Source organism: Limanda limanda, chromosome 18 (assembly GCF_963576545.1).
Source record: "Limanda limanda chromosome 18, fLimLim1.1, whole genome shotgun sequence".
Taxonomy (NCBI): domain Eukaryota; kingdom Metazoa; phylum Chordata; class Actinopteri; order Pleuronectiformes; family Pleuronectidae; genus Limanda; species Limanda limanda.
Window position 1 is genome coordinate 3,128,870 of NC_083653.1, and position 27,606 is coordinate 3,156,475.

At 42.0% G+C, this 27,606-nt stretch overlaps 1 protein-coding gene across 1 annotated transcript in view; it reads right to left on the reverse strand.

Moving 5' to 3' along the window:
- Positions 1–27,606, reverse strand: part of fam184ab (family with sequence similarity 184 member Ab) — a 105,374-nt gene that overhangs the window by 49,494 nt on the left and 28,274 nt on the right. Inside the window, exons 2-8 of the mRNA XM_061091859.1 lie at positions 13,748–13,867; positions 12,628–12,786; positions 10,851–11,090; positions 10,309–10,392; positions 8,666–8,917; positions 2,462–2,597; positions 695–876 (exon numbers count right to left, since the gene is read on the reverse strand). Of these exons, the coding sequence (XP_060947842.1) occupies positions 695–876; positions 2,462–2,597; positions 8,666–8,917; positions 10,309–10,392; positions 10,851–11,090; positions 12,628–12,786; positions 13,748–13,867 (1,173 nt within the window). The remainder of the gene's footprint in view (positions 1–694; positions 877–2,461; positions 2,598–8,665; positions 8,918–10,308; positions 10,393–10,850; positions 11,091–12,627; positions 12,787–13,747; positions 13,868–27,606) is intronic.

Sequence of the window (27,606 nt, forward strand, 5' to 3'; positions counted from 1 at the left end):
TCTTAATCTCGGTTTAGTCTATGTAAAGAGAGACAGACTGATCATATACCCACGTCAAAATATCTGTGTTCTTTATGAAAACAAAAACACCTGAATTATATCAACAATTCATGTCAAATAGTCTTTTAGATCAGACCGGCTTTGGGCAAATCCTCACACTAGAACACCGGAGGATTAGCGGCTCTGTAAAGTCACAGAAAGACTCAGGGTTGCCCGAGGAAAATAAATAGAAAACCAAATAGAACCGAAGAAATAAATCGCTTCTCCTCTCAGCTTTTGGGCAAGTAAGTGGGATTACAGCTTCAGAGCCCAAACTAATGGTTGTTTGCTTCCGGGCTTCTCGCTGCAAAAAGCTGAACTGTGGAGTTTGAGGTGAGGAAGTGGGGACGGCAGTGACTGATGACAAAAGTGATTCTACACTCAGGAAGGACAAAGAACACAGACGTCTCTGAAATAATAAAACAGGACTGACGTTAATATCTCTCTCTTGAACCTGCATCCTAATTACTGCTGAAGTTCCTCTGAAGTTTTTCTTTTTTCATGCAAGGACGAATTTCTCACAAGTTTTTGTTTCTTGTGACCGTTGAGCGGGTCGGGAGCAGAGCACACAGAAAAGTTAAGTCCCGGCTTCTTAATGAGTTATTGGCTATTCACGGCACATAACTCCAGCCTGATGTGAATATTAAACACGAACCTTCTCCAGGGACTGGATCTGCTGTTTCTGTCGGTCGTCCAGCGCCTGGCTCTGGCTCTGCAGCGCCTCCCTCTCCTCCTCGATCCTCAGCACCTTGTCCTTCAGCCGGCTGCGCTCGTTGTCCAGGTCCCTGATGGCCGCCTCCTGAGTCATCTGGCTGGCCTGCAGGCTGCTGATCTGACCTATGACGGGAGACGTGACAGGGATGCAAACAGTGAAGAGGAGACATCTGCTGGATCTGGGTTCATCCAGTAGGCGTGTGCTGATCCACATTGGTTTTTGTCTTCCTGTCAGAGAGCTGCAACCCACTTGATCAACAATAAATACTCGATTTAGATAAGACATAAAGAGGAGATGTGTGAAAATACAAAAATACAATCCACACTGTAACTTCCCTTTAAAGGAGACATATTATGCCCATTTTACCACAGTTGATATGGTTCCTTGGGGTCTTAATGAAATGTCTGAAACATAATTTGGTCAAAATACCACAAGGATCATTTAAAACAGCACCTTTTTACCCTGTCTAAAACAGCCCTCCTCAGATTGACCTGTTTTGAGTGACATGGGCATGGTTCGACAATGACGTACTTATCGGTCGTAATCCCATTGGACGCACTCAAGCGTATCGTTTCTGATATAGAGGAACCATAACAAATCGCGGGAGTTGTTTTTTCCCAGAGTTTTGGGGACTTCAGACATGCCAGATACCCATATTATTGTGTAGAAGCACTACAAAAGTGGAATTTTCATAATATGTCTCCTTTAATACAGTCTACCTCCCTTTTAAGTAGTAATAAATGTCAGAGAGCTGCAACCCACTTGATCAACAATAAATACGCGATTTAGATAAGACATAAAGAGGAGATGTGTGAAAATACAAAAATACAATCCACACTGTAACTTCCCTTTAAAGGAGACATATTATGCCCATGAAATGTCTGAAACATAATTTGGTCAAAATACCACAAGGATCATTTAAAACAGCACCTTTTTACCCTGTCTAAAACAGCCCTCCTCAGATTGACCTGTTTTGAGTGACATGGGCATGGTTCGACAATGAGGTACATATTGGTCGTAATCCCATTGGACGCACTCAAGCGTATCGTTTCTGATATAGAGGAACCATAACAAATCGCGGGAGTTGTTTTTTCCCAGAGTTTTGGGGACTGTAGACATGCCAGATACCCATATTAACGTGTAGAAAAACTACAAAAGTGGAATTTTCATAATATGTCTCCTTTAATACAGTCTACCTCCCTTTTAAGTAGTAATAAATAAGCATGCGTGATCGGTGTCGTAGCTTCCGTCACCAGCTGGATGTTATTTGTCTCTCACATGCAAACAGCTGCGGAGGAAACTGATGAAACCTTCTCGAGGGGCGTGACGAGCTCATAGGAGCTAATGGGCCGAACATAATTCTGCGCTCGGTCGCTGCTATCGCTCACACATTTTCCGACAGTAATGCTTAAGCGATATTGTTGAGTAAAGTACCGACGGAGAGACATCAGGAGATATTACATCACATCCTAACATGCAAACACACGAACCTTAAACTAGGCATAATTGATGTGAGACGATGCTGCCTCTGCCTCTCGGGGACTGGGGATACCATGAGCGTGGATATACCTCTAAAGTGTCACAGGCCACGATGCCTGGGAAGCTGCTCGACGTGTTTGCACGACAAACCCAGGACGTGTCCTCAGGGGAAAACACGCGTACAAGCACTCGTTTGCATTTTGAGCAGAGAATAGGTTTGAGTCTTACTGGCTTTGAGCAGGATCTCGGTGGCTTGCTGCTGAACTCGGTCTCTGGCTGCCTCCAGTTCGCACTCGGCTTCCTTCTGACGGATTTCCACAATCTCCGAGTTCTGGGTCACCTCATCCAGCTGCCTGGTTAGGTCCTGCAGAGGAATCACACCAGGACAGAGAGCAGAGAAAGGTTTGTGAACACGTGGAAGACACATGAGGAAAAGGGAACTACTTATAATTTAATAAACCATAATGTCAATGTCAATCAACATATAAGTAGCCCTGGTGCGTCTGAACCAAATGAGCCGTAGCCGCTCTTAAACTGCTAGTGTGCTTTAATCAATACATCTGAAGGAACAATGGCTGATGTGAAAACAATGTGACAATGTGAGAGAGGCTGATCTCCTGAAGCTGCCCCACGCCTCATTGTTTTCCGCTCTACGCTCCATAATTTTACAGCTTTCATAGCATTGTGTTCGGCCCCAGCAGGCGTCAGTTCTCAGGAGGAGGAGCCTGAGCCGAACCTGCAGCCAGGCAGCAGACAGCAGACACACACACAGCCGGAGAATCACTGGTGGTCAGACAGTGGAGCTCTTAGCAGCTAAGAAGCCAGACATCTCCCCTCAGCAGTTAGTGGAGACCACAAACTGAATCTTATTTTGGAGATATATTTTGGATTCGGCCAAAAATATGAGTCTAAATTGGAGATACTGTTGTTCTACGGCGTCTGGACGTGTAAATAAAAACATGCAACACAGCCATATTTAAAGAGATTAGGAAACAGTGACAGTTGAAAAGAAGTAGAATAAATATACAAGAGAAAAGGTTAAAGTAAAAGGACGTGTAAATAAAAACAAACAACTTCTAGAATGTAGGAAACATGGTGAATTATTATATAAGATACTGATGAAATATGCAGTGTTGACAAGTTGTGAGAAGTTTAATGTGAGAGCCGCTGGCCGCATATTACCAATAATGATGCTCATGTATGTAAATACTGATTTCTGCTCAATTAATCCAAACTAGACTTCAGGGAGGGATTTGGCCCATGCACACGCACACACCCACACATGCACACGCACACGCACACACAGACACACACACACACACACAAACACACACAAACACACACACACACACCAACATCTTTCTATCCCATCAAACGTTCTGCCTAAAACTTAATTAAGACAATGAAATCTATGCATGATAATAACCACACAAATTAACCCTATAGTGTGTGTGTGTGTGTATGTGTGTGTTTTTTTGTGTGTGTGTGTGTGCGTATGCTAATATCCCTGATGAGCCCGGGGCAGGGAGCTGCACGTTGGGACCTCCAGGTTCAGATAAGAGATCCATACAGAGATTGATCGTTTTGAGGAGAGCTTCCAGAGACATGTTTCCGTTAAGAGTGGCTCCAGGTCGGGGGGCGGAGCTTCGGTCGTGGATGTCAACGCATGGAGGATTGAATTTTGAAGAATGAGGAACAACCTGGTGGAGTTCTTTAGGGTTGAGGGTTGAGGTTAGAACGATGCTAGAGGTAAAAGAGTTGATCTCCTTTGTTCCATTTGAAGATGATGTTACTCTTTTAAAACCAGTCACATATTTAATTCTTTCATTTCCCAAACAGGGTCAGTAGCTTTTTTGAGGAGGATTAAAAATACCTTAATTAACTGTATCTCTTCTGATTTATCTGAGCTAAAAGAAGATTTCTATTGTTGGAGACATTTTGTCATTACCTCTGATTCAGCTGTAATCAGATTTAAACACACACAGACACACACACACTTCTGTCAGTCACTCTGATTGGACCTGGCTGGATCCTTCATTGCCATTTAAATATAAAAGTCGCTGAAAGCAGTGATTTATTGTTTTATCTCACTAAAAGCTTTTTACCTGCGAGTGAAGGATTCGGTCCAAAGACTCAACATCACTTCACTCGAGCTTTTTCATATTTCTACAGAAACTTCAGAACATTCAGACGTTGTTATATTCGTCTCAGTCAATCCACTCAATGATTTACTTGAGGTAAAGATTTGCTGAGTTCTCGTGATCGTGCGCTGACGTGTGTTCAGCCTCTTGTTGCCCTTGTTAGGGCTCGAGCACTGACTTCAAAGGTCAGGGAGGACCCTATTGTTATTGTAAGGATTATTTATTCTTCTTCTTATTCACGCAAATGAATTGGCTTTTTCAGGGCTTTACCATGCTCAACTTCTTACCAAAATTTGCAGAAAGTTAGAAAGTGGTGAAAATTTACGTATTCTGAAGGAATTTTCAATGGGCATTGCGAAATGGCTCAACGGTGCCCCCCGAGACCCCTGGAACGTGTTCATATTGACCGATCTTCACAAAAATCGATACACAGGTGTATCATGACCAGACAAACAAAAAACGTCTCTAGGTGCAATTGGAAAAACACAACAGGAAGCCTGCTATTTTGCATTTAGTGGCCATTTTGGCCATATTCCACATTTTTTCTTTGATGTACTTGTACTTGTTGTTGCTTTTCCAACTTTCTTTCTTTCTAATCCTCTGCAAATGCAACAGAGCTATTTCCCTTAGTGGATCATTAAAGTATTGTTTGATTGTGTGTAGCTCCTGAGCTGAAGCAGCGTGACGGAGAACACTGAAGCAGGAAGCTTGACACCAGCCACACTGGGGCTCAGTTCACATGTGACGTCACTTCTTCTCCTCATGAAGAGTGCGAGCACAGTAATTACGACCCCTGGGACAAGGGAACGTTTTCAATTCGGTGCCATGTTTTAATTTAACCTGAATGAAAAGAAAAATTCAGTGCAAAGTCTAAAGACATCACACAGCAAAGGATTGTGTGGAAAACAAAGACGTGAGGTGTGTTGTGTGGTGAGAAAACTAAAAACATGAAAGCTTCAGCTGTGGGATCGTTGAGGTGGAAATGAAAATCTAGTCTCTCTCATCAATTAAACTCTCAGCAGGAGTTGAAGGTTTTATGAGATTATGTTCATGGCTGTTCTGAGGCTGTTATTAAGAGATTATTGTGATATTACCTCGGCAACAATATAACACATCAGCCCACGGAAAGATGAAACCGGTCACAGATCAGATTGTTGATCTCTGATATCTGGTCTCACGTCTTGCGTCAGATGAGAGGATCTGGAGGAGCTGTCGAGTGAAGCTGGTTTCAAGCTCCTCTTCTTTATCTGGGTTACAGTTAATTGCTCCTATAACTAAAGAAATGATTACGAAACTCCAGGCGCATCACGACCACCGCTGACCTCCATCTCACCACCAAGGGGACACACACACACACACACACACACACACACACACACACACACACACACACACACACACACACACACACACACACACACACACACACACACACACACACACACCCCTTCTCATCTTCAGTGAAATCACTGCAAACAAACCTCAGCTCGTATCACAACAACAGAACAGACCTACTTCACCAGTTCCCCCAGAGAACAAGTGATTCTTCTCCACAGACACTACACAACTCATTCCACTCCACAGACACTACACAACTCATTCTACTCCAAAGACCCTACACAACTCATTCTACTCCAAAGACACTAGGCAAGTCATTCTACTCCAAAGACACTACACAACTCTATCTACTCCACAGACAATACACAACTCATTCTACTCCAAAGACACTACACAACTCATACTTCTCTAAAGACACTACACAACTCATTCTTCTCCAAAGACCCTACACAATTCATTCTACTCCACAGACACTACACAACTCATTCTTCTCCACAGACACTACACAACTCATTCTACTCCACAGACACTACACAACTCATTCTACTCCACAGACACTACACAACTTATTCTACTCCACAGACACTACACAACTCATTTTACTCCAAAGACCCTACACAACTCATTCTACTCCACAGACACTACACAACACATTCCACTCCACAGACACTACACAACTCATTCTACTCCACAGACAGTACACTACTCATTCTACTCCAAAGACACTACACAACTCATTCCACTCCAAAGACACTACACAACTCATTCTACTCCAAAGACCCTACACAACTCATTCTACTCCAAAGACCCTACAAAAACTCATTCTACTCCAAAGACACTACACAACTCATTCTACTCCACAGACACTACACAACTCATTCTACTCCACAGACACTACACAACTCATTCTACTCCACAGACACTACACAACTCATTCTACTCCAAAGACACTACACAACTCATTCTACTCCACAGACACTACACAACTTATTCTACTCCACAGACACTACACAACTCATTTTACTCCAAAGACCCTACACAACTCATTCTACTCCACAGACACTACACAACACATTCCACTCCACAGACACTACACAACTCATTCTACTCCACAGACAGTACACTACTCATTCTACTCCAAAGACACTACACAACTCATTCCACTCCAAAGACACTACACAACTCATTCTACTCCAAAGACCCTACACAACTCATTCTACTCCAAAGACCCTACAAAAACTCATTCTACTCCAAAGACACTACACAACTCATTCTACTCCACAGACACTACACAACTCATTCTACTCCACAGACACTACACAACTCATTCTACTCCACAGACACTACACAACTCATTCTACTCCAAAGACACTACACAACTCATTCTACTCCACAGACACTTCACAACTCATTCTACTTCACAGACACTACACAACTCAGACAATATCAAAACCAGTACAAGGGATTTAAAAACCAACAGAAATGCTATTTTTGCCATCACACCATTGCACGTTACTTCCAGAGAGCTGAACTCTTGGCAGAATTGATTTTAAGATATTGTTAATAAAAACATTTATCAGCCTCCTTGTGTTAGAGTTAGACTCTATGGAACAATACCTTTATAATTTTGCTTTTACTGGGCACAAGGTATGAACCACGTTTTTGTTGAGTCACCTATTAACAGATTTTTCTACCTAAGGCAATCTTGTAATGATTGTTTAATAATAAAACAGTTTTTAATTGCTTTTGTTTTGTAAAGCAATTTCTAGCTTTGTTTTGAAAAGTGCTAAATAAATGTTCTTATTATTTTTTTCTGTAATTATTGTTATTGTGATTATCTTAACCAAGACATTAGTCAAAAGGAGGGTATGTTTTCACCCCGGTCCATTTGTCCATTCTCACATTCAGGGGACTGAAGTCTCTGAGTGTTTGACATTCTAGTTGCTCCTTCCTAATGTAAACAACCTCAATAGATTATTAATTGTCTGATAGCTATAAATAATATATAACAAAAGTAAGACGACCCCATGAAAGAGTCACAAACAGACAAACACCTCATATTCTCTGAGTGAAAAGCAACAGATGTTAAAGGGAATCAATGGACTCGGGACTTTCTTATTTTTCCTTCCAGTCTTTTCTTCTCGTCTCAGTTTCTTTGTGCAAACAACACAGGGCAAACATTTCCTTTTCTTTCTGTGTGAACAACCTTAATAAAAGACTCCGTCTAAATAATGATGTTTTTCTGAAGGTGGCAGAGTAAATCTCCAGTTGTTTTCTGGGTAATTTCTAAAAGGGTTCAGTTGTAGTTCCTAAGATCACTATGACCTCAACAGAATATCTGTAGCTAATCAAATTATAATTATAACTCAAATTAAGCTCGACCGATTTATTTAACAGAATATTTGCAGTGTTTTTTTCTGTTTGCCGACATGTACACTTTTATTTTATGGAGTAAACTATGCAGAATATATTCATTTATGTTTCCATTTCACATTAAAAAGTATTTGTTTATCTTCTTCAATTCATGTTCAACATATCTGGTTGTATTTGTTAACCGTCATTTTCATTAAGCCAATAAATACATTGTATTTTATTTGTATTTAGTTATTTACAGTTAAGTCAATGGTTATAGTCTAAATTATAAAGCCTCAATCAAATTTCTCTGTCATAAGTTTGATAAAAACCATCATTGAGGCCATCATCAGGCTATATGTTTTTTTTGAAAAAATACATATAGCCTGATTTAAAAGTATTGAAAATTAATAAAATACCTTTAGTTTTGTGTGTTTTTGACCTTCATTTCATCATCTGCTCCAAAGGTCAGATTTGTAGCCTGTCCATAAAACCTGTTTTAGTATAAGTCCAGTCACTCTTCAGACTGTTGCTGTCCTTCAGAGTTCTGTGACAACAGGAAGCTGTGATGAGTGGAATCATCTGATTGGTTCCCGCTCACCTTGACGCTGCTCTCGGCCGTGTTGAGGGACGAGTGGAGCTTGTGGGACTTGTCCCGGTTTTCCCGGGCCTCGTCCGTCACCCGGACCAGCTCGGCCCGCAGCTTGCCGAGCGTCTTCTGAAGAGCCGCCTCCTGACTCTGGAACTCCCGCCGCAGCTCGGACTCGGTGCGTTTCCATGCCAACAGGTTGTCGGCAGTCAGCTGCTGCGTTCTCTTCATGGCTTCCAGCTCGCGCTCGTAGAAGGCCTGAGCCTGGGGACAGACACACGGGTGAGAAACCATCCGTCACTGAGGAGAACACGTCCACACAGCTTGATGGAGGATATAAAACACAGTGTGTCTCCAGCACTGTGTGTGAGTGAGGCGGCTGAACAGCTTTGAGATGTCGTATATACAACGTGACACTCACGACCTTCACTTTCATCAAGGTCGTCATAAGAGTGTCAGTGAATGGAGTCTTTTTTAAAGGACGTTCAGTTAAGCTCACAAGAGCTCGTCCACTTCCTATTAATGCTACTGTGCTGGAACGAATTCCACTAGATAGTCCAGGCAAAGTAACCCATTTTGGAGCCAAAAATAGAGGTAATTGTAAAATAATTTTTTTCAGCATAGATTATTTCTATGAGGTGTCCAGAACAACATACAAAAAGTCTTAAGAAATCCTTAAGACTTTTGTTTAATTCTCATCAATGAAATATGTTTAATTCTCATCAATGTGTGCATATAAGGCCCGGCAACAATACACCCCAAAAAGACTATTTTTTTCCTTTACTCCTATCAAAATAAAACTTTACACAATGAAAGTAGCCATGAAACGTAACATTTTTTGTATTACAAGTTTCTTTGAAAATGAATTTATGTATGTATTTGTCATACATATGAATGGTGTTTCTGCCTATGCAAATTAGGACATATTCAATAAGTGTGGAGCTCATGTGCTTGTCAAATTCATTTCAAAAGAAACTTGTAATACAAAAAAGTTACTTTTCATAAATACTTTTACTATTTTTTTATTACTTTTATTGTGGTAGGAGTAAAGGAAAAAATTAAGCCTATTTGGGTGTATTTGGGGCATATTCGATTAGTGTATAGCTCATTTGCATATTCAAATTCATTTTCAAAGAAACTTGTAATACAAAAAATGTTACGTTTCATGGTTACTTTCATTGTGTAAAGTTTTATTTTGATAGGAGTAAAGGAAAAAAATAGTCTTTTTGGGGTGTATTGTTGCCTTATTGGCACACATTGATGAGAATTAAACATATTTCCTCAACTAGGATTTCTTAGGACTTTTAGTATGTTGTTCTGGACACCTCATAGAAATGATCTATGCTGAAAAAAAATTATTTTACAATTAGTCGGTCGTAAAACGCTACTTTGCCTGGACTAAGAACGCAGTCACAAGGTTTCCCTCAATAAATACAAGAATCTAAACGGATAAAATATATATTTACATTTGCTTCAGGACAAAAATGCATCTCATTATTCCATCATCCAGGTTTTGCTGTCCTCAGAAGATACAGTATATGTACATGATGTTGCATGAAGCCGATCGTCCAATTATGTGCATAACCATCTCCTCATCATGCTTTCATTAACTTCCATCTGTGTTTAAATGTAATGTAGTACTGTGGGTGCAGTACCTTGCTGAGTTTGGCCTCGTACTCCTCCACCAGCCTCTTCTTGTCTTGTTTGAGCTCCTCCACCCGCTCCGCCAAAGAGTCCACCTGCAACAAATCAGGAAGGACATCTTCAAACAGTCGGTACAGACTCGGAGGTTTTGTTAAGAGAGATAATAGAGATACATGAGATAACAATGGCAGTGCCTGTATATAGAAAGTTCCACCTGCTCTAGAGATGCAGTAGCAGCAGCAGAGGACTGACTGTCTGCATGGACGGTAATAACTTTATGGAGCACGAGCAAGCATGAGGCAGATCGTGCAGCTCACAGCTACACAAGGCAGCAACAGAAGAAAAACCAAATTAACAAATTTGTTGTTTTGAGAAGTGTGAACCGTTTTGGGGGTTCAATCTGAAACTGTGGCAGGAAAAAATTAATATGGTGGGTTGTCCCAATCCAGGTAATTAATGGGAAATCAGTCGTGTCACTGTCTTCTAGTCTCCGTGTTGTGACGCAGCTCGATGCCGTGTTCATCGGGAGCTTCTCTACCTTCGCAGCAGTTACCTCAGCCTTGTGCAGCTGGCCCAGTTTCTCCTGGTCTTTGCTGTAGTTGGCGTTGTGGCTCTGGTGGTTGATCAGCAGCTCCTGGATCTCCTGCCTGTGCTGGCCCTTCAGCTCCTCCAGCGCCACCTTCTTCTCCTGCTCGAACTGCGCCTGGGCCTGGCTGAAGGTGCGCAGCTTCTCCTCGAAGGACCGCCGCATCTCCTCCACCTCCCTGGACATGGACACCACCCGCTGCGTGTGCTGCCGGAGGAGACGGAGAGTAAAGGCCTGGGCTAACAGGGGGATTGATTTATGGATTTGAGGGGCTTCTTTACACTGTGGGTAAACTTTTTAAAAGCTTCAGGCCAGGTGGTGATGTTCTGGCTCAGGGGGAATTTGACCTTCTGGCTTCCGACCTGTCGGCTCTAATTTAGCACGGAAAACCAGCAAGCAAACTAAACAGAAACCAACCGTTTGTGAGTAAGCTGCCACTCGATGTGCGGATATGACTGGAGGATCCCTGATGCAGCCTGTCAGTGTCAATCAGGCACCACACGATGAACAGTATTGACAATGAACCGGATGGTTTCTGAATGTGTGGAAGTCGGTGCAGCAAATAATAATCATGTGTAAGGAGCAGATTTGAAACAATTTATTATTTAATTTGGCCGAACTGCCTGAAACGTTTTAATTTGACCACAGCAGCAGATAGAAAAATAAGAATTTGAATTTTGTGTAACCTGAAGCTCTAAAGCAGTTTGCTCACGTTGAATTTAAACTGATGAGGTTTGTGTGTCACTCAGAATCACATCCTCTTCCCTCTCTGTGTATAAATAAACCTGTATAACGACACCCGTCCGTCTAATACCTGTCAGCTGCTGTATCGATTTGAAACTCTCCTCCATTCAAACACACACTCACAAAGTAAAGGTCACACAGTCCAGACTGTCTGACTTGAATACTGTACGTGAGTTATCAAGCTAATACACCAGGAGCTGAAGAGCGCTACAGATACTCCTCCAACACACTGACAGACACACACAGACTGCCTTAGTACACAAAGTTCATCTGTGAATAAAACGTAAAATAGTAAAGTAAAATATCCTGGATTCGAACGTCGCCACCTTGCACGTTTCCCGTTGCTACGTGTGCTCAACCAATCACGAGTCTCAGCTGCCAACTTGTTTTAGCATCAAATTACCAAACTTATTATAACTGATAATCAGACGTATGTATTGTTGGACAAATCATCTGCCAGCATCTGTCTCTTTAAGACGTGGGGGGGGTATGTTTATTTCTCCCAGCTGAAACTGCGTCACTGAACAATCTGGAAATAGCTTCTCACCAGTTCAACCCACTGTGATGAATAACTCTGAAAACATCATATGTTCCCTCGGATTCATTAACGTAAAGCAACAGGGAGCAAAACCAAAAAGAAAAACACCAACTGGGATTGTATCACACAGACGACGCAGCAAGCTGCTGTTCCTCTGATCCCTGATCAGTTCACACACAGGACGATCTGTCATCCTTGTGATTGTGCTGATTTGACCCAGATACAAGCTGAGAGAAGCTGTGCATTATCTCACTTCCACTGCAACACAACGACAGCAGCGTTCAGACCAGAAGACAAAGGCGCTGCAGACAGAGAGCGGCTCTCCGGCCTCGCAGCAGGACCCAGAAAAACAGACATTAGCGTCTGATTGGCTGCAACTGTGACTGCAGCGTCCTGCAGACACACACAGACACACACAGACACACACAGAGACACACACAGAAACACCATTCCTCCGTCTACCTGCGCCTCGGTGCACAGCTGCATGTCCTCCACCCTCTGGCGGTAGCTCTCGAACTCGGCCAGCGCCTGTCTCTTCATCCTCTCGTGGAGCTCCATGGACTCCTCCAGAGACTGGATCCGCTTCTTCAGGTCCATCTCATCGCTGATCTTACTCTTGTACTGCAACAGACGAGTAGGAACCAGTTAGACACTTGTCAAACAAGTCACCTGCATCTATGACTAAATGTGCATTAATCATGAGGATATAATATAGTGGTGAGTGAGAGTTGTGATCTGAGCTTCTTTGGTCTCAGAGTCCAGCGAAAAGGTGAAAACGACTTTCCAGAATTTCCACAAAGGCAAAAACAATGTTCCTCGTCTGAAAAGGCCTTTGACAAAAGCCATTTTCACACGGCTACCTATTCAATCTCAGTCACAACTAAATATATTCACTTCACTTTGTGTTGAAAGGCTAAAAGAAAGAGACCAGTGTCCATATTGGCTGTTTTTCTGGAATGAAAAACCCTCCGGCTGCTAAAAGCCTCCGTCTGACTGGAATCAGAAGAGTTTTTATTCTCCTGCCTGACGTTGATGTTCGATGCTCAGCTTCTAGATTAGTCTCACTGCCATCAAGGAAGCAAGTCATCCTCATTAGGAGTGATGGCATGTACACCTGAATTATAAATATTCAGCTGTTTTAATATTAATGAGTTGGTAAATGTGATCTCAGCTCCCTGGCTCTCCAGCACATCGGCTGCTATGAGATGGTCGTGCACCTATAGAAGCTGAGCATGTGTCAGGTCTGTGTATGAAGGATTTATGAACCATGTCATATCTCAATCCATTTAAAATCCTGTCTTCTTTAAATCAAAACTCCCTGATACTCATGTGAAAAAGTACAAAGTCTTTGCTGCACTGCATTAATTAAACCAGAAAAAGATATTTATAACTCACAAGTTGTCATTTCATCAGTAATTTACTTTTTCTACTCCAGGAAGCCGCAATTTATTACATTACTTATTTGAATTAATATTCATTCACACCCATAAAAACTCCCTTTTCTCCTTATTGAAATGTCCTCAAGTCAAGTTGTTTGTGTGACAGCTCTTGGTGATAACAAATTAAAATGCAAAGTAAGAACCTGCAGTATCTTCTCTCTGGTCTCCGAGAGGATCTGCTGCACCTCCTCCTCGTGCGCCTCCTTCAAGGTGGCGATGGCCGCCTCGTGTTCGTCGTTTTTCGTGTTCAGAGCATAGATAACCTGCGAGAGAGGAAGAGGAAACACGGGCCGGTCAGACTGATCTCACAGGAGGACACACGGGTGGACAGTAGTGGACAGAAGTGAAGTGAAGAGGAAAACATGACAGAACTGTAAAATGACTGTAAAGCGGATATTGATGTGTTTTGTAACGGAGAACGTTCGATTCCGGAAGATTCTGGCTTCATTTCTGGATGGTGGGAGGAAGAGGAGATGATTCATCCACCTCTTCATAAAGAAATATACATCAATGTGGATTAATGTGTAAATGTTGTCGAATAATCCAGTTCACATTAATCATTTACTGCATTATACAATTTTAATCAGTTCAAATGCAAATTGCTGTGTACAGTAAATTCTGTAGCAACCCCCCCCCCCGGTTCGAGGCTCAGTGTATGAGCTGAGAAGCATCAGTGATACGTCGTGAATTAGAAATCGCTCGATGTCGTGTTCGTCTGCGGATAAAAATAACACGAGCAAACTATTGTGCATGAGATTGACCTTTAAATCTGTCCCAAAAATACATGCAGCCATCCAGAGAGCGATAATCTGACAGAGCAGTGATCCTCTGCTCACAGGCCGAGTCAGGAGGAAGAAACGGGTTTTACAATTTCCACATGAAAAAACCAGGAGACGCCTTCCACCCCCCCCCCCACCCATGCTTCCCTCCCTGCCGTGAGAAACAAAGCTATGCGTTGCCTCTTTGAAAATCCCGGTCAATAATTCAGCACATTGAACTGGGCGATGGTGGTAAAGAGTCTTTGTTTACTCTGGACCGAAGTCTGTCTGCAGAATGAGAAAGAGGACGAGAGGAAGAAGAAGGGCAGCTGGCTTGTCGTGTCTTCGTGAGACATGAAAGTGTGTAGTGTGACATGTAGGGATGGGTATCGTTTGGTTTTTATCCGATACCGGTTCCTAACCGATACTTTTAAAACGATACCTGTTCCTAAACGGTGCCTGAACCGATACTTTTTTCAAAAAAGTGCACAAAACGATACTTGACTAAGAAAGGTTTTTTTTATTGCCAAATATATTAACTGTTTAAAGTAGATTATAAATATAAATAAATACAAAACCCTTTTTAACTTAAAACTATGAATAACATACAAACTGTTAACAAAAGTTTACACTATACTTAAATAAATAAAAATAAATACAAAACACACACACTCTGACTCGTGACTCTGACTTCGGTGTCTGAGCCAAATGAAGACTGAGCGTTGCTTTTCCATCACTCAGAGACCCCTGTTTCCACTGATAACCACAATGAATTATCTCTGTCATAACTCAACAAGAGAAACTAAGACACGTCTTAATTCTGCAGGTATTTGGTCATAAATCGAATTATTCATCAAAGGAGAATCAGGAAAGTTGGTATGATCCTCTGGGGACCATGAATCTCTGGAGTAAACTTTAGTGGTTGAAACGTTTGCGACAGGAACAAAGTGGTCGACTGTTTCTTCACGTAGGAGAATCAGATCAGAGACAAACCACTTGGAGACAAATAAAGCTGCGTGTGGAAAATCCAGTTCTGTCCAAAACAAAAATAAAACAAGTATAAATCATTCAGCCGGCTCGGTCTCTCATCAGCTTAGGAAGTGAATGGAGCAGACGTAACAGTCACAGGAGCTGAGAATCTTCCATCACACAACAAGAGTCATCGGAGCACTTCTGCGGATGAGAGGCCATAATCATAACGCTGTCACAGACACACACACACACACACACAATGAAATAACAAATATCCTGAAGAACACAAACACCGGGAGAGACTGTCAAGTTCCTCGCCCGTGTCCAAACTCATCAGTGTAATCAGTGCCTGCTAAACAAGGAGGCACAGACAGTTTTGTGTTAATGTGTGTGTCTGTGTGTGTGTGTCTGTGTTTGTGTTCGCCTGGGAGACAAAGGCTGAGAATATTGCCATCACTGTCATCATGAGGCATCGACCAATATTGGATCTTGGAAGGCGGCAACATGACAAACACTGATATTGTTTCCAAGGCGCCTGGAGATGCCTGTCAACGCTCAGATTTCACATTTAAGTGTAAGTGAGCCGTCGTTTCATTCTATAAAAACTATATGGAGGAAATGAATAGTTCTAGTATTATGAAACATATATTGAAGAGCCAGTGACACACACTGACACCTTGATCTACAGGATTTTCATCATTGGTGCTTAAGTGAAAACCCAAATCCTGGATCCACCCCCTGATCTGTACCTGCACCAACATTTCCTGGCTTCTCCCCTGTTCCATACTTCATCCTTCCACCGAGTTTTATTGTAATCCGTCAAGTAGTTTTTGCATAATCCTGCTAACTACGAGAGTTAACGGGCAAAAACCCGAACCTGTCTGGCGCAGGTAATTAACAGAGCCTGCAACCTGAGCTTCCTTTTATTAAACACAATGACAAGCTGCTGGTGAGTGTGTCCGAGTGTGTGCCTTTGTGTGCCTTTGTGTGCGTTCATTAGTCTGAGGTGTGACTGTGTGAAAGCAAGAAAGGGAGAGAGGGAGAGGGGTGTGAGACAGAGAGAGAGAGAAAGAGAGAGTCTGGTGGCGCTGATGCTTCCTCGGCTCCTCCGGTCGATCGCTGCGTGTCCTTGGAGGAGTTTTGCATAAATGACAGAGACACCAGGCGGATCGATACGGTGACAGCCAAATGCCACGAGTTCCATCCGTCAGCTGCGGAGAAAGTCACAGCTGAGGAACTCGCTGAGACTTCCAGCCTCTGCTCGCTGTTCAGGGAAATATGACTCTCCTGTCAAACACTGGAGAAATCTGGAACTTCCTTCTGTTTGCTGTAAATGTGACTTTTCAACCCCTGCTGTACTTTCTGCTGCCTCATGATGCTCCATCCATACAGAGCAACTACTGTATATGACCTAAATATCATCCAAGAGATGCAAAGATATTCTCTCACTCTTGTAATTTTCTTTTCTACCATTTTTGTTTGGATACAGTCTGGAAAAGTGAAAACAACGTGAAAAGAAATCCATGAATCCTAAACCTTTGTGTTCTCGAGGTTCGTTTCTGGGAGAAAGTAAAGGATTCTGCACCATTAGAAAAAAAATCATGACTTGGTCTTTTACTGCACTGGCAGATTTATTCACAAATTATAAGGATATCGAGCTTCAGGGAATCGTCACGAGAAAGGTTAGCACCTGACACACCGTCCTGAATCGTCTCTAAACCTTTTTTTGGCAACAATAACGACCGACACTGCACCAAATAATGAAAATAAAAGTTTAATTAGAGCGAATCCCCGCAGAGCATTTCAACAACAGCGATGTGACGTCGTCTGACAGAAGAGATGAGTCATACGTTTTTAATTAGGTCGTAAAACACAGGATTTTACTTTGCGATCAAGATGCTTCAGTGTTTTATGCTCTCGTTCACAACAGCTCAAAACGAGAAGTTGAGATTAAAGAGGATTAAAATCAGGACATCAACATAATTCATGTGATCAATAATGAGGTGATTGTTGGTTTCTGATATCCAGAAGAACCTCATTTATAATTGGAAGGGAATCAGGCAGTATGGAAGTTTTTATAATATATCTTTAATTGTACTGCGTTCCCTGAGTGTATCAAATTCTAAATATAATATATTTAACACACCGAAACCTTTGTATGAAGACACAGCAGCAGACAAACCAGTAGTTTATGTCATTGACAGTTTTGAGAGTGGTATCGATCAACTTCTCTGACTCTCACACAGGAAACAGAACAAAGGGAAATTCCCCAAATGCAAAAATATTCCTTAAAGATCAATTCAGTTTCCGATACTGGACCCTAAAAGAGAATAAACCCTATAAAACTGTTATTATTCAGAATCATCTTTACCTTAATTCCTCACAGGTGAACCTAAAGCAAAGGCTCAGACATGACTGACTGTATTTTGGTAGCACTGCACTGATTTCTTCACACTTGGGGATAGAATCATTAACCGTGTGGAGGAAGGGCGACGGGGGGGAGCGGCGCTTAATTGCCTCAACTACTATTGATGTGTCATTTCGCTGGCGGGACCCTTTCTGAGCAGGCGCTGTCGCAGGGGGCAGTTTAGTGTAACACTGATTTGGCAAGCAATTAACTTCATCACCACGGCTGCATAACTTTTGTTGTGTTGATGGGAAATCAGCCCTGTGGTCTTCTTTCTCCTCTGAATATTTAACCCTTAATACATCCATGTCTAAGTAATGATTGATCTAGCAGATACATTTGAACTTTAAGTTAAGATCCGATCTATCGAATCAGCTTTCTATCCACTAGAAGTAAAAGCTTGATTAAACCCATCTGTCCATGTTCTGAACATCCTGGTGTTTTCCTCCCTGAAGTCTCACCTGAACGCTGTGGTGAGACGAGAGAGTAAAAGCCTCCCGAGGTACAATGGAAGGTAATTATCATTATCTTCATACACTCATTATCGTTCAATCATCGTCTAATTGGAAATTTAATTTCTAATTTTGAGCGTGAGACTCAATCTGGTTGCGTCGCTCCTCACTCGATCTGCTCAGCTGACATATTTCACATTTGTGTCATGAAGCAGACAAGGTTATTGAAGTTAACACGCTGCTTGAAGCCCGTTCATATGCAATTAACCAGTTGTTAGCCTCCTCCTGTGTGTGTTATTCTGTGTAGAATCATGTGTGTCTGTGTGTGCTCAGAGGTGATACCAGCACAAAGGAAGTCCAGTTTCAATCAGTCGCTTTCTTTCTACATGAATTTGTCTATCTAGGTTGTGTTATTGAGATCAAAAGAGAACTACAGAAGAAACTACAGAAGAATTTAAAATCTGTCTGTAGTGATGTTTGGAAATCCCTTGATTTGTTCGTAGAATGGGTCAAATCTTAGTAAGTTTAGTTACTGTTACATAAGACAAAAATAATCTGAGAAATTTAAATTAGGGAATGTTTGGTAATTTGGCTAAAAAATGATTATAACAATTAATAGAAATAGAAGAATAGTTGACTGTTGAGTGACTAGAACAATCTTTTTTCTTCTGGTTGTGTTAACTATATGTTTATTACGATAATTTAGGGATAACAGCGGGATTCAAAATATATTATAATGTATAATTAACACTTCTTTGGGTTTCCTGGTAACAAAGATGCCACATTTGAAGGAGATTAGATGAACAGATTGTTGGATTAAAGTCACAGTCCTACACCTTTCTCTCCTCTATCCTCCTTTTATGATGCATTAACAGTGTATAAAAATGGATACTTTCTTGTATTACAATTTTTTTGTTATGATTTTATCATTAAAAATATCTTTCCTGAGGAGATTACACACCAGCCATTTACAGATTAAATCTAATATTGCTTCTCTGACTCTCATCTCTGCAATATGCTGCATATCAACTTCCACTTTCCAAACTTTCATATTTCCAGACTGAATAATGTTCACATGGGGCGAAGTGGCGTCTCATTTCCAAAGCCTCGACATTATGCGTTTACTGGGAGTGAATTTAACGAAGCAGAGAGAGAGAGAGAGAGAGGGCGAGCAAGCAGGCGTAATTACTTTAATTATAATGTGTGGCTGTGATCTGCTAAACTGTAAGGTGCACCTTAATCCGAAGACTAATTATGGGACGTTCTGTGGTGGTGCTGTTGAGACGGAGCCGAGCTGATGAGCAACACGCAAAGTTTGTGCTTGATTAAGAAATCTGAATCAGAGGATCAGCACGTTTACTATCAAACTAAATAAAACCTCATCGGCTTCAGGTTTTTAAATGAAGGAATCTGTAAAAAAACAAACCTGTCGACTGATGGAGGCAGAAAAACAAAATGGAGTTAAGTGAAAAGCAGACTGTACATGTTCTGCTCTGCTGGCTGGGAAAGCTTTTAATGCAAATAACTTATATAGCTTTTAAAAAACTGCCAAATATTTCAAGTTGGTTATAAACTCGTTGGTCTTTGTCCATGTGAATATTTTCCCTAATTTACTGAAAGTCAAAACCCTGCCTGACCTCGCTTCACATAAAAGATTCAAAATAAAACAACCATCACAGATCAAGCAGAATATCAAATTGAACCGATATCAAACAAACACTAACTCCTGTTTAACTAATTACAATGTGACTCATAAACATTACATTTGTTGTGATGGGGAAAACAAAGCCAGGCGTTTTACTCACCCTCGGTGTTTGGCAGCGACACGAGCAGCGCCTCGTGTTTTCAGCAGCAAACATCAAATGTTACAATTAAAAGACTAAACTGTTTTCACTGGTTTTCACTTTTCGCTTGTAACAGCTCAATTTTGACGCCTGTATCAGATTCACTGAGATTTCTGCTTCTCGATTGTTTCACGAACCACAAACAGGATCAGAGGTGTGGAGAGGTGCATGTACACTTACATTTAAGTATAGAAACATATATGAAAGTCTGAACCTTGGTGATAAATCCTCTTTCGGTTCTAAACAGGTAAAAATTCACCAACAAATGTGAATCTGAGCCTCAGCGACTGTTTCTGTGGAGGAAATAAAACTAAACACAAACCCTAACAAGACTGAGGCTGATATGTAAACAGTTCATCTGGCAAGTGCTGCGTATACACATGTACGGTACAGTAAAGGCACATGGCCTGTGTGTGTTCCTGTGTGTGTGTGTGTGTGTGTGTGTGTCTGTGTTGTTACTGTATTACGTAATCTAAACAGCAGAGATGTCTCTAATTGAATAATAAGCACCATCTGGAGCCATTAGCAAAGTTCTGAGTGCATTTTGTTGTTCACTCTCGTCTTGAACACACACACACACACACACACACACACACACACACACACACACACACACACACACACACACAAATAGAGAGAGTGAGAAATTCATTTAAAATGGCTGCACTCTTCATCTTGTAGTAAAACGATGTACCAGTGTTACAATGTGCGTGTTTCACATCTGATGGTTTGATGGATAAATAAATGACAACATGGAGGCTTTTATTCATTTTGCATTAAAGCCGGTGTAACTGTGACAGATGCTCCGACTCGTGCACGTGTCAGAACCGCCGGCGATAATGTCTTTGTGCACGAGACCGGTCGGCTGCTCTCTGCTTCGGTGTTTTATATGATTATGAATTCTGTTTCTGTAAATCCAGTCGTCTGTGGCAGGAGAGATAAAGTGAGATGTCAAATAAGAGAAAAACAAGGTCTGCTCCTTGAGCCTTTTGCACTTTCCTTCAACTTTCTGATCTCAATGATACACCTGGGACGCAGCCTCGGTGCTGTTGGCTGTGTGAGTGTATACGTGTGTGTATATATTTGTTTTGAGGAGACCCTGAGTCGATTACTTTCCTCTCCTCTGTCTCTTCTCATCTTTCCACAGGTCTTGGCGGTGTCAGCCTTTTCGACAGCAGCTCTTTGCCCAGGTTTTATTAAGGCCGACTGAAAGGGTTCATCACACTCTCTCTCTCCTTCCGAGGATTTGCTATTGAGTTCGGTGAGAAAACGATCAACTCCACTTCTTTTCTTACAGTCGTCATTCAGCCTTTGGATGTGCATCAAATCCACTTTCCCCAAAGAACCGAGTCCAAACTGGATTCTAAAAACTCATTACTCACCACGTTCAATGCCAGCATTCATCTCCAAAGCAGGAAATATAGCGACCATTATATAATAAAGTGTAATATAAGGGTGAGAGAGTGGAGAGACATTCACTCAGGAAGCCGGGGATTGAACATGGCTTCACCGAATGACAATATAATAAACATCCTCTTTACCGTGAGAGAACATGTGGTTATGTAAGTATGGAGAGAATAATGCATTAGTGTGTAAGAGAGATATTGCTGTTACACCACTTTCTGTTTCAACCAGTAGGGAGTTGGTTATGTTCTTGTAACAGCGGGGGCTGTCCCGATGGGAGTATCCTCCTCCCGCCTGCTCACACACCACCAAACAACACACTCACCCGTGCTCTCCTCCCTAAGGACGGAGCTGCCGTATAACTGTGACATCTCTAATTCTACCATTCCATTTTATCCAGTTATCTTCTCTCTCTCTTTCTCATTCCCTGCTGCACTCGTCTTTTGCAGCACTGCTGAATGATGTAGTGTATATTAATATTATAGGCATACGACAGGCCTCTCTATGAATATGCCTCGCGTCTACTTTGATCATGAAGGTGACTCTACTCTATAGAATTTAGAGGCTACAATATAGAGATACAGGATTGAGTTTTTAATGGTGTAAAAGTTGGAGAATGAGACAAAACTGAGGCAAAGGGCTGAATTACAAATACTACTTCAGCACCTTGGACAGCGACATGGATCAGTTGATGTTTTACAGACGTGATCAGAGACACGGATTCTAACTTGTGAGACGAAGGATCAATGAGTGAGGAAGACGAGGACTTGACATGTAATCAACTAAACAAGCCCTCTGCTCCTTCACTGGGTGGAGAGGATGGAGAGGGGGGGGGGTTCAGGAGTTCCCTGGTTTCACAAACTCTTGCAGAAGAAGCATTTTGATCAGTCTACCAACAAAGAAGATGGCCTCCCTTCTCTTCCCGGCCTTTAAAACACCCACTGGTTCTAACTGTTTTAAATACCAGTACACAGACAGCAGCAGACAGATGAAGCGTGGAGCCGACGGCCAGAAACAATTCCACTCGGACAACTTGATTTCTTCCGGTTCCCCTGTTATCTGATCGGCTGGCTCTTCTAAACCAATCACCCTGAATCCACTCAGAGTTCAATTACAGCTGGAGAAGCGAAAGTCTGAGCTCGTCGTAGCAGAAACGACTCATCATCGCTTTGAGGAGCTAAATAAAATGCACCTGATTCTACAACAACAAAAAATCCCTGCACGCGCTGGATGACCAAGACAACATCCGACAACTGTGACCCTGACGTACACAACCGCACAGCAGGGAGCCGACAACCTTCGTCAGGTCGGATTACTGCCCCGGAAAGAAAGACGAGTGGAGACAATAGCATCTTGAATTTACCAGTTTTTAGAGTTTTCCTAAATACCACTTTCTCTTCCTGTTCCTCTGCTGCAGATGAAACAGAGTCTGAACGGGACAGGAGGGAACGGAGGATTAAAGAAGTGGGAAGAGTTTATCATCGATCCCTCCATCCATCCACCTCACTGTCAGCCACCGGCTCCGAGCAACACACACTGATCTGATTATGTACTTCTGAATGTGTGTGTGAGGGAGAGGGAGTGTGTGTAGTTGCGTTACAGACAACACACAAAACCCCGAGCTGGACAGACTGGATGTAGTAAAAGCTTAAATCCCTCACAGAGGCTGCTGAGATGTGGGTTTTGACGGACTGCAAAAGAATCACATCGCTGGTAAATGAAGGACTCGTTCTGGTCATCGTCTCTGTGGTTCTGCCGGAGACACACGGACATGAGCTCAGGCAGTTTGTCCTGTGGTCACTAATCTCCCAGCAGAGCTTCAGCCTGTCGCACAAAAACAAACTGCAGCACAGGGCGCTCGATTAAAAAAAAACACCTTTAATATCGGAACGCGGCACGTGCCGAGCATTTTAACGACCTGCCGGCTTCAAGGGAACGAAATCTGTTCCGTGTGATTGTGATGCTTAATCTAGGAAAACAAACCTCCATCCATTTAAAATATGTTTTTCCAATTTCTTTATTTTCTCAGTGATTTCAAACCTTAAAGGATAACGTGTGATTTTTGTGCGTGTGTCACTTTTTTCATGTCCATTCTCAGGTGTTATAAAAAAATAAAATCCTTCATCCACTCCTCCCTGTGTGGTTTAATCACTGAGGAGACAGATGAGAACGGGAAAAGCTCCTGTGTGAGGCTGCAGGAGGAGGAAGGATTAATCTGTCCATGTCGTGCTGGGAGTATCTGTGTGTGTGTGTGTGCGTGAGTGTGTGTGTGTGTGTTTCTACCACTACCTTCAAAATGTTGCAGTGCAAAGCCACATTAACACAAAGTAAAACAAATTGTAGTTTAAGCTCCTCTGTCATCAGTTGTGCCTGCAGGAAACATGTATATGTGTATTAACTTGTTCTGGTTACAGCTTTACATCATGTTCCTAAACACTAAGATGTGGATTTTAGTTATTTTAAAGGAAGGGTTGCTGACTTGTTTCTGAAACCCTTTGAATCTCAATTGTTGAAATACTCTTCATGTCCCGATATCCATCAATAAATAAAGACGTTTGATAAAAACAAGAAAAGCTGGTGAAGCTCTCAACCCGCCGCTGAAACAGAGACAACAGACAGAAGTTAGCGAGTGAGTCACGAGCAAAGTCGTCTTCCAGCGGTTGTCAGGCAGTGCACGTCCATAAGGGGGCGTGGCTTTGTCGAGAAGGCCAATGTGAGGAGGTGTGATGCATTGGTTTGTGTAGCCTCCTCATGTTAGATTTACAAGGATAACCAACCCCAGCTTTAAGGATAGGGTAAAGTATGAAGTGGTCATGGTTAGGCATATAAATGGAAGTCAATGGATATGTGTGTGTGTGTGCGTGTGCGTGTGTGTGTTTCTACCACTACCTTCAAAATGCAGCAGTGCAAAGCCACATTAACACAAAGTAAAACAAATTGTAGTTTAAGCTCCTCTGTCATCAGTTGTGCCTGCAGGAAACATGTATATGTGTATTTACTTGTTCTGGTTACAGCTTTACATCATGTTCCTAAACACTAAGATGTGGATTTTGGTTATTTTAAAGGAAGGGTTGCTGACTTGTTTCTGAAACCCTTTGAATCTCAATTGTTGAAATACTCCTCATGTCCCGATATCCATCAATAAATAAAGACGTTTGATAAAAACAAGAAAAGTTGGTGAAGCTCTCAACCCGCCGCTGAAACAGAGACAACAGACAGAAGTTAGCGAGCGAGTCACGAGGAAAGTCGTCTTCCAGCGGTTGTCAAGGAGTGCACGTCCATAAGGGGGCGTGGCTTTGTCGAGAGGGCCAATGGGAGGAGGTGTGATGCATTGGTTTGTGTAGCCTCCTCATGTTAGATTTACAAGGATAACCAACCCCAGCTTTAAGGATAGGGTAAAGCATGAAGTGGTCATGGTCAGGCATATAAATGGAAGTCAATGGATATGTGTGTGTGTGTGTGTGTGTGTGTGTGTGTGTGTGTGTGTGTGTGTGTGTGTGTGTGTGTGTGTGTGTGTGTGCCCAGAGGACGGTCAGAAGATGAGACGGTGGAAGATGAGAGCGTCTGGACGGCTGTGGCCTGAGATGAGCCGTTGCCGCCCTCTCATTCGCCATCATATCACAGATTGGCAGCGCTTCACACTGAAAACATTTCTGCCACGCTCCCCGTGTGGGCAGCGCCACGCCTCCGTGTTTCTCTGATTAGGCTAAAGGTGGGGATGAGCACCTCGACTGGATCTTCCTGTCAGAATCCAAGCTGCAGAGAAGCAGACGGAGGGTCTTACTGGTCTCTGAGCGATTGCCGTGTTCTTGCCAAGAAGCCGTGTAGCGCCGCGCTCTCAGCCTGAAGATCAGCGGCAGATTAATTTCAGGATTTGGGGCTTTTCTGCACATATTCTCTCCATGTTTGGGAATAAGGAAATGACATATTGTAAGATTGTAGAAAGGTTATGACCCAAAAGAGGAACTACAGGGAAATAACACATGCAGTTCTCAGCCTGAAGATGATTCATGTTATTTAAAATATACAAATATACATATTCCTACACCTGCACAAAACAGTATAGATTATTTACAGTTTTACAGCTTTTTACAGATGACTGTCTTGCATCTCTCTGATATAATAACTTGGTAGATCTGCTTCAATCAGCAGACTTTACACTGAGCGCTGTTCGGTCTGCAGCACTGATTCATGGACGGCTGAGCCAGACGCCTGTAAAGTAAACGTGGTCGGCAACCGCTGATGATGTCTCTAAGCCAAGCAAATGTCAATTTAACTTCCCCAGACCACAGTGAATAGAGGGAGAGCTGTGAGCTGGCTGGGATTGGCTGCAGGGACGGAGGTATTCGAAGTGATTGGTTAGAAATGATGTCAAGAGGGAGGGTTTTGTGGGTTTTAACAAGTTTCATTTGACTTTAAGACCATTTCAATATCATAATGAAAGACATTTTAGACCCATATCATAAGGAAATATCAGAATTAACATTTCACTAAATATTTTTAAGACCTAATACATGATATCTTAATGTTCTAGACCAGAGGTCTTCAACAGGGGGTCCGCGACCCCTAGGGGGTCCCAGAGGTAGTGCAGGGGGGTCGCGAAATCTTTGGTTGATTAGACAATTTTTACATTTTTTTATAATTTTTTATTTTTTAACTTCTGCCTGACAACCTCCATTAGTCCAAGGTTAGATAAGTTGTGTGCTTCCCATCAGGGTCCGACATCTCACTAATGCTGGAGTGTGTGTGACATCCATAGCTGGCTTGAGGATTCACTGTATCTTCTACATGTTTAAAATAAAAACACGAATCTGTGAATTACTTTAATAGCTCAGTGTTGTATGCAAGATGTATGTTTATAAATGGCAGTGGCATGGCCACCCTGTACCTTGCACATTTAAATTAAAAACATGAATATATGAACCCGTGAAATATTTGAATAGCTTAGTATTGCATGCACAATAACAAAGTAGCTATATTTATACATGGCCTTAGGCCCAGTTTAATATAAAACACAAATTTATACAATATATATAGTAGGGGGTCCCTGCTCCATCTCTCCACAATTTTGGGGGCCTTGGCCTGAAAAACGTTGAAGACCCCTGTTCTAGACTATTGAAACCCTGTGGGAACCCTGGGTGAGCTGGGACACATGTATTTAAAATGTCCTGAAAGAAATAAGCCTCACGTTCAACTGAATTTCTCTTCCAAATCAAATTCTCCTGCCGCTGTGTAAGATCTGATAAGTTGACGGCATCAGTGCAACACAATGCTGCTTTATGCTTCTACAATTGTTGTCGCTGTCGTGTTTTCACGAGGAAACTCCCACCTCAGCATCAGCGCTCAACATGAGGTGTGTCTGAGTTTGACAGAAAACAGCTAATGTGTTTGTTCATGTGACGTTTGTAGACAATTTAAAAGTTTAGTCTCAAGCCGGGACTGTTGACAACATAGTTCGGTCCACGGAGAATAGTTTAGACACTGGGAGGATTCAATAGGACATTAAATTAATTATAATATGACATGTGTACAAAATAATCTGACAAGGTATATGATGGTTTGAAAAATCTAAATATTGGTTCTGCTGTTATCTTCTATCGTTGTTAGATAAATCATTATAGCCGTAACCATTATATTGTTTTTTTTATATTTAAAGAAATAGGTTCAAAGCTAAACACTAAGATTATCTGCAAAAATATATGGGCTTGATGTTTTCTAGTTCAAATGGACTCTGTGCCTCATATTCCAGTCTGTATTTCAGAGAATTCCCCATTGTTAGTTTACTTAGATATGAGCCAGTAATTCGCCTGAAGAGAAACGAAAGCTCTTCCTGCCATTTCGACGAAAATAACTTAATTCTCCTGAAGAAGAGAAAATATCTCATGTCATACCCATTTCCTACATGAAAGCTTCTGCCTATTTCAAAGGGAGCCGACCTGTCTTTTCTTCAGCGAAATAACCAACAAGACGTCCTGTGGGTCTGAAACCCGGCTCCCTGGTACAGTGTCGGCTTTCAAAGTGAAAATGAATGTGCAATATTTGAATTCTGAGCATCCTAGTCAGCAATCCACACTCTGCATGGTCGTATTAAATAAAAACATAACTATAAGGGAGTAAAGAATCTATTAAAAGCAATTTTTCAGTGCAGAGTTTTGACTTCTCTTG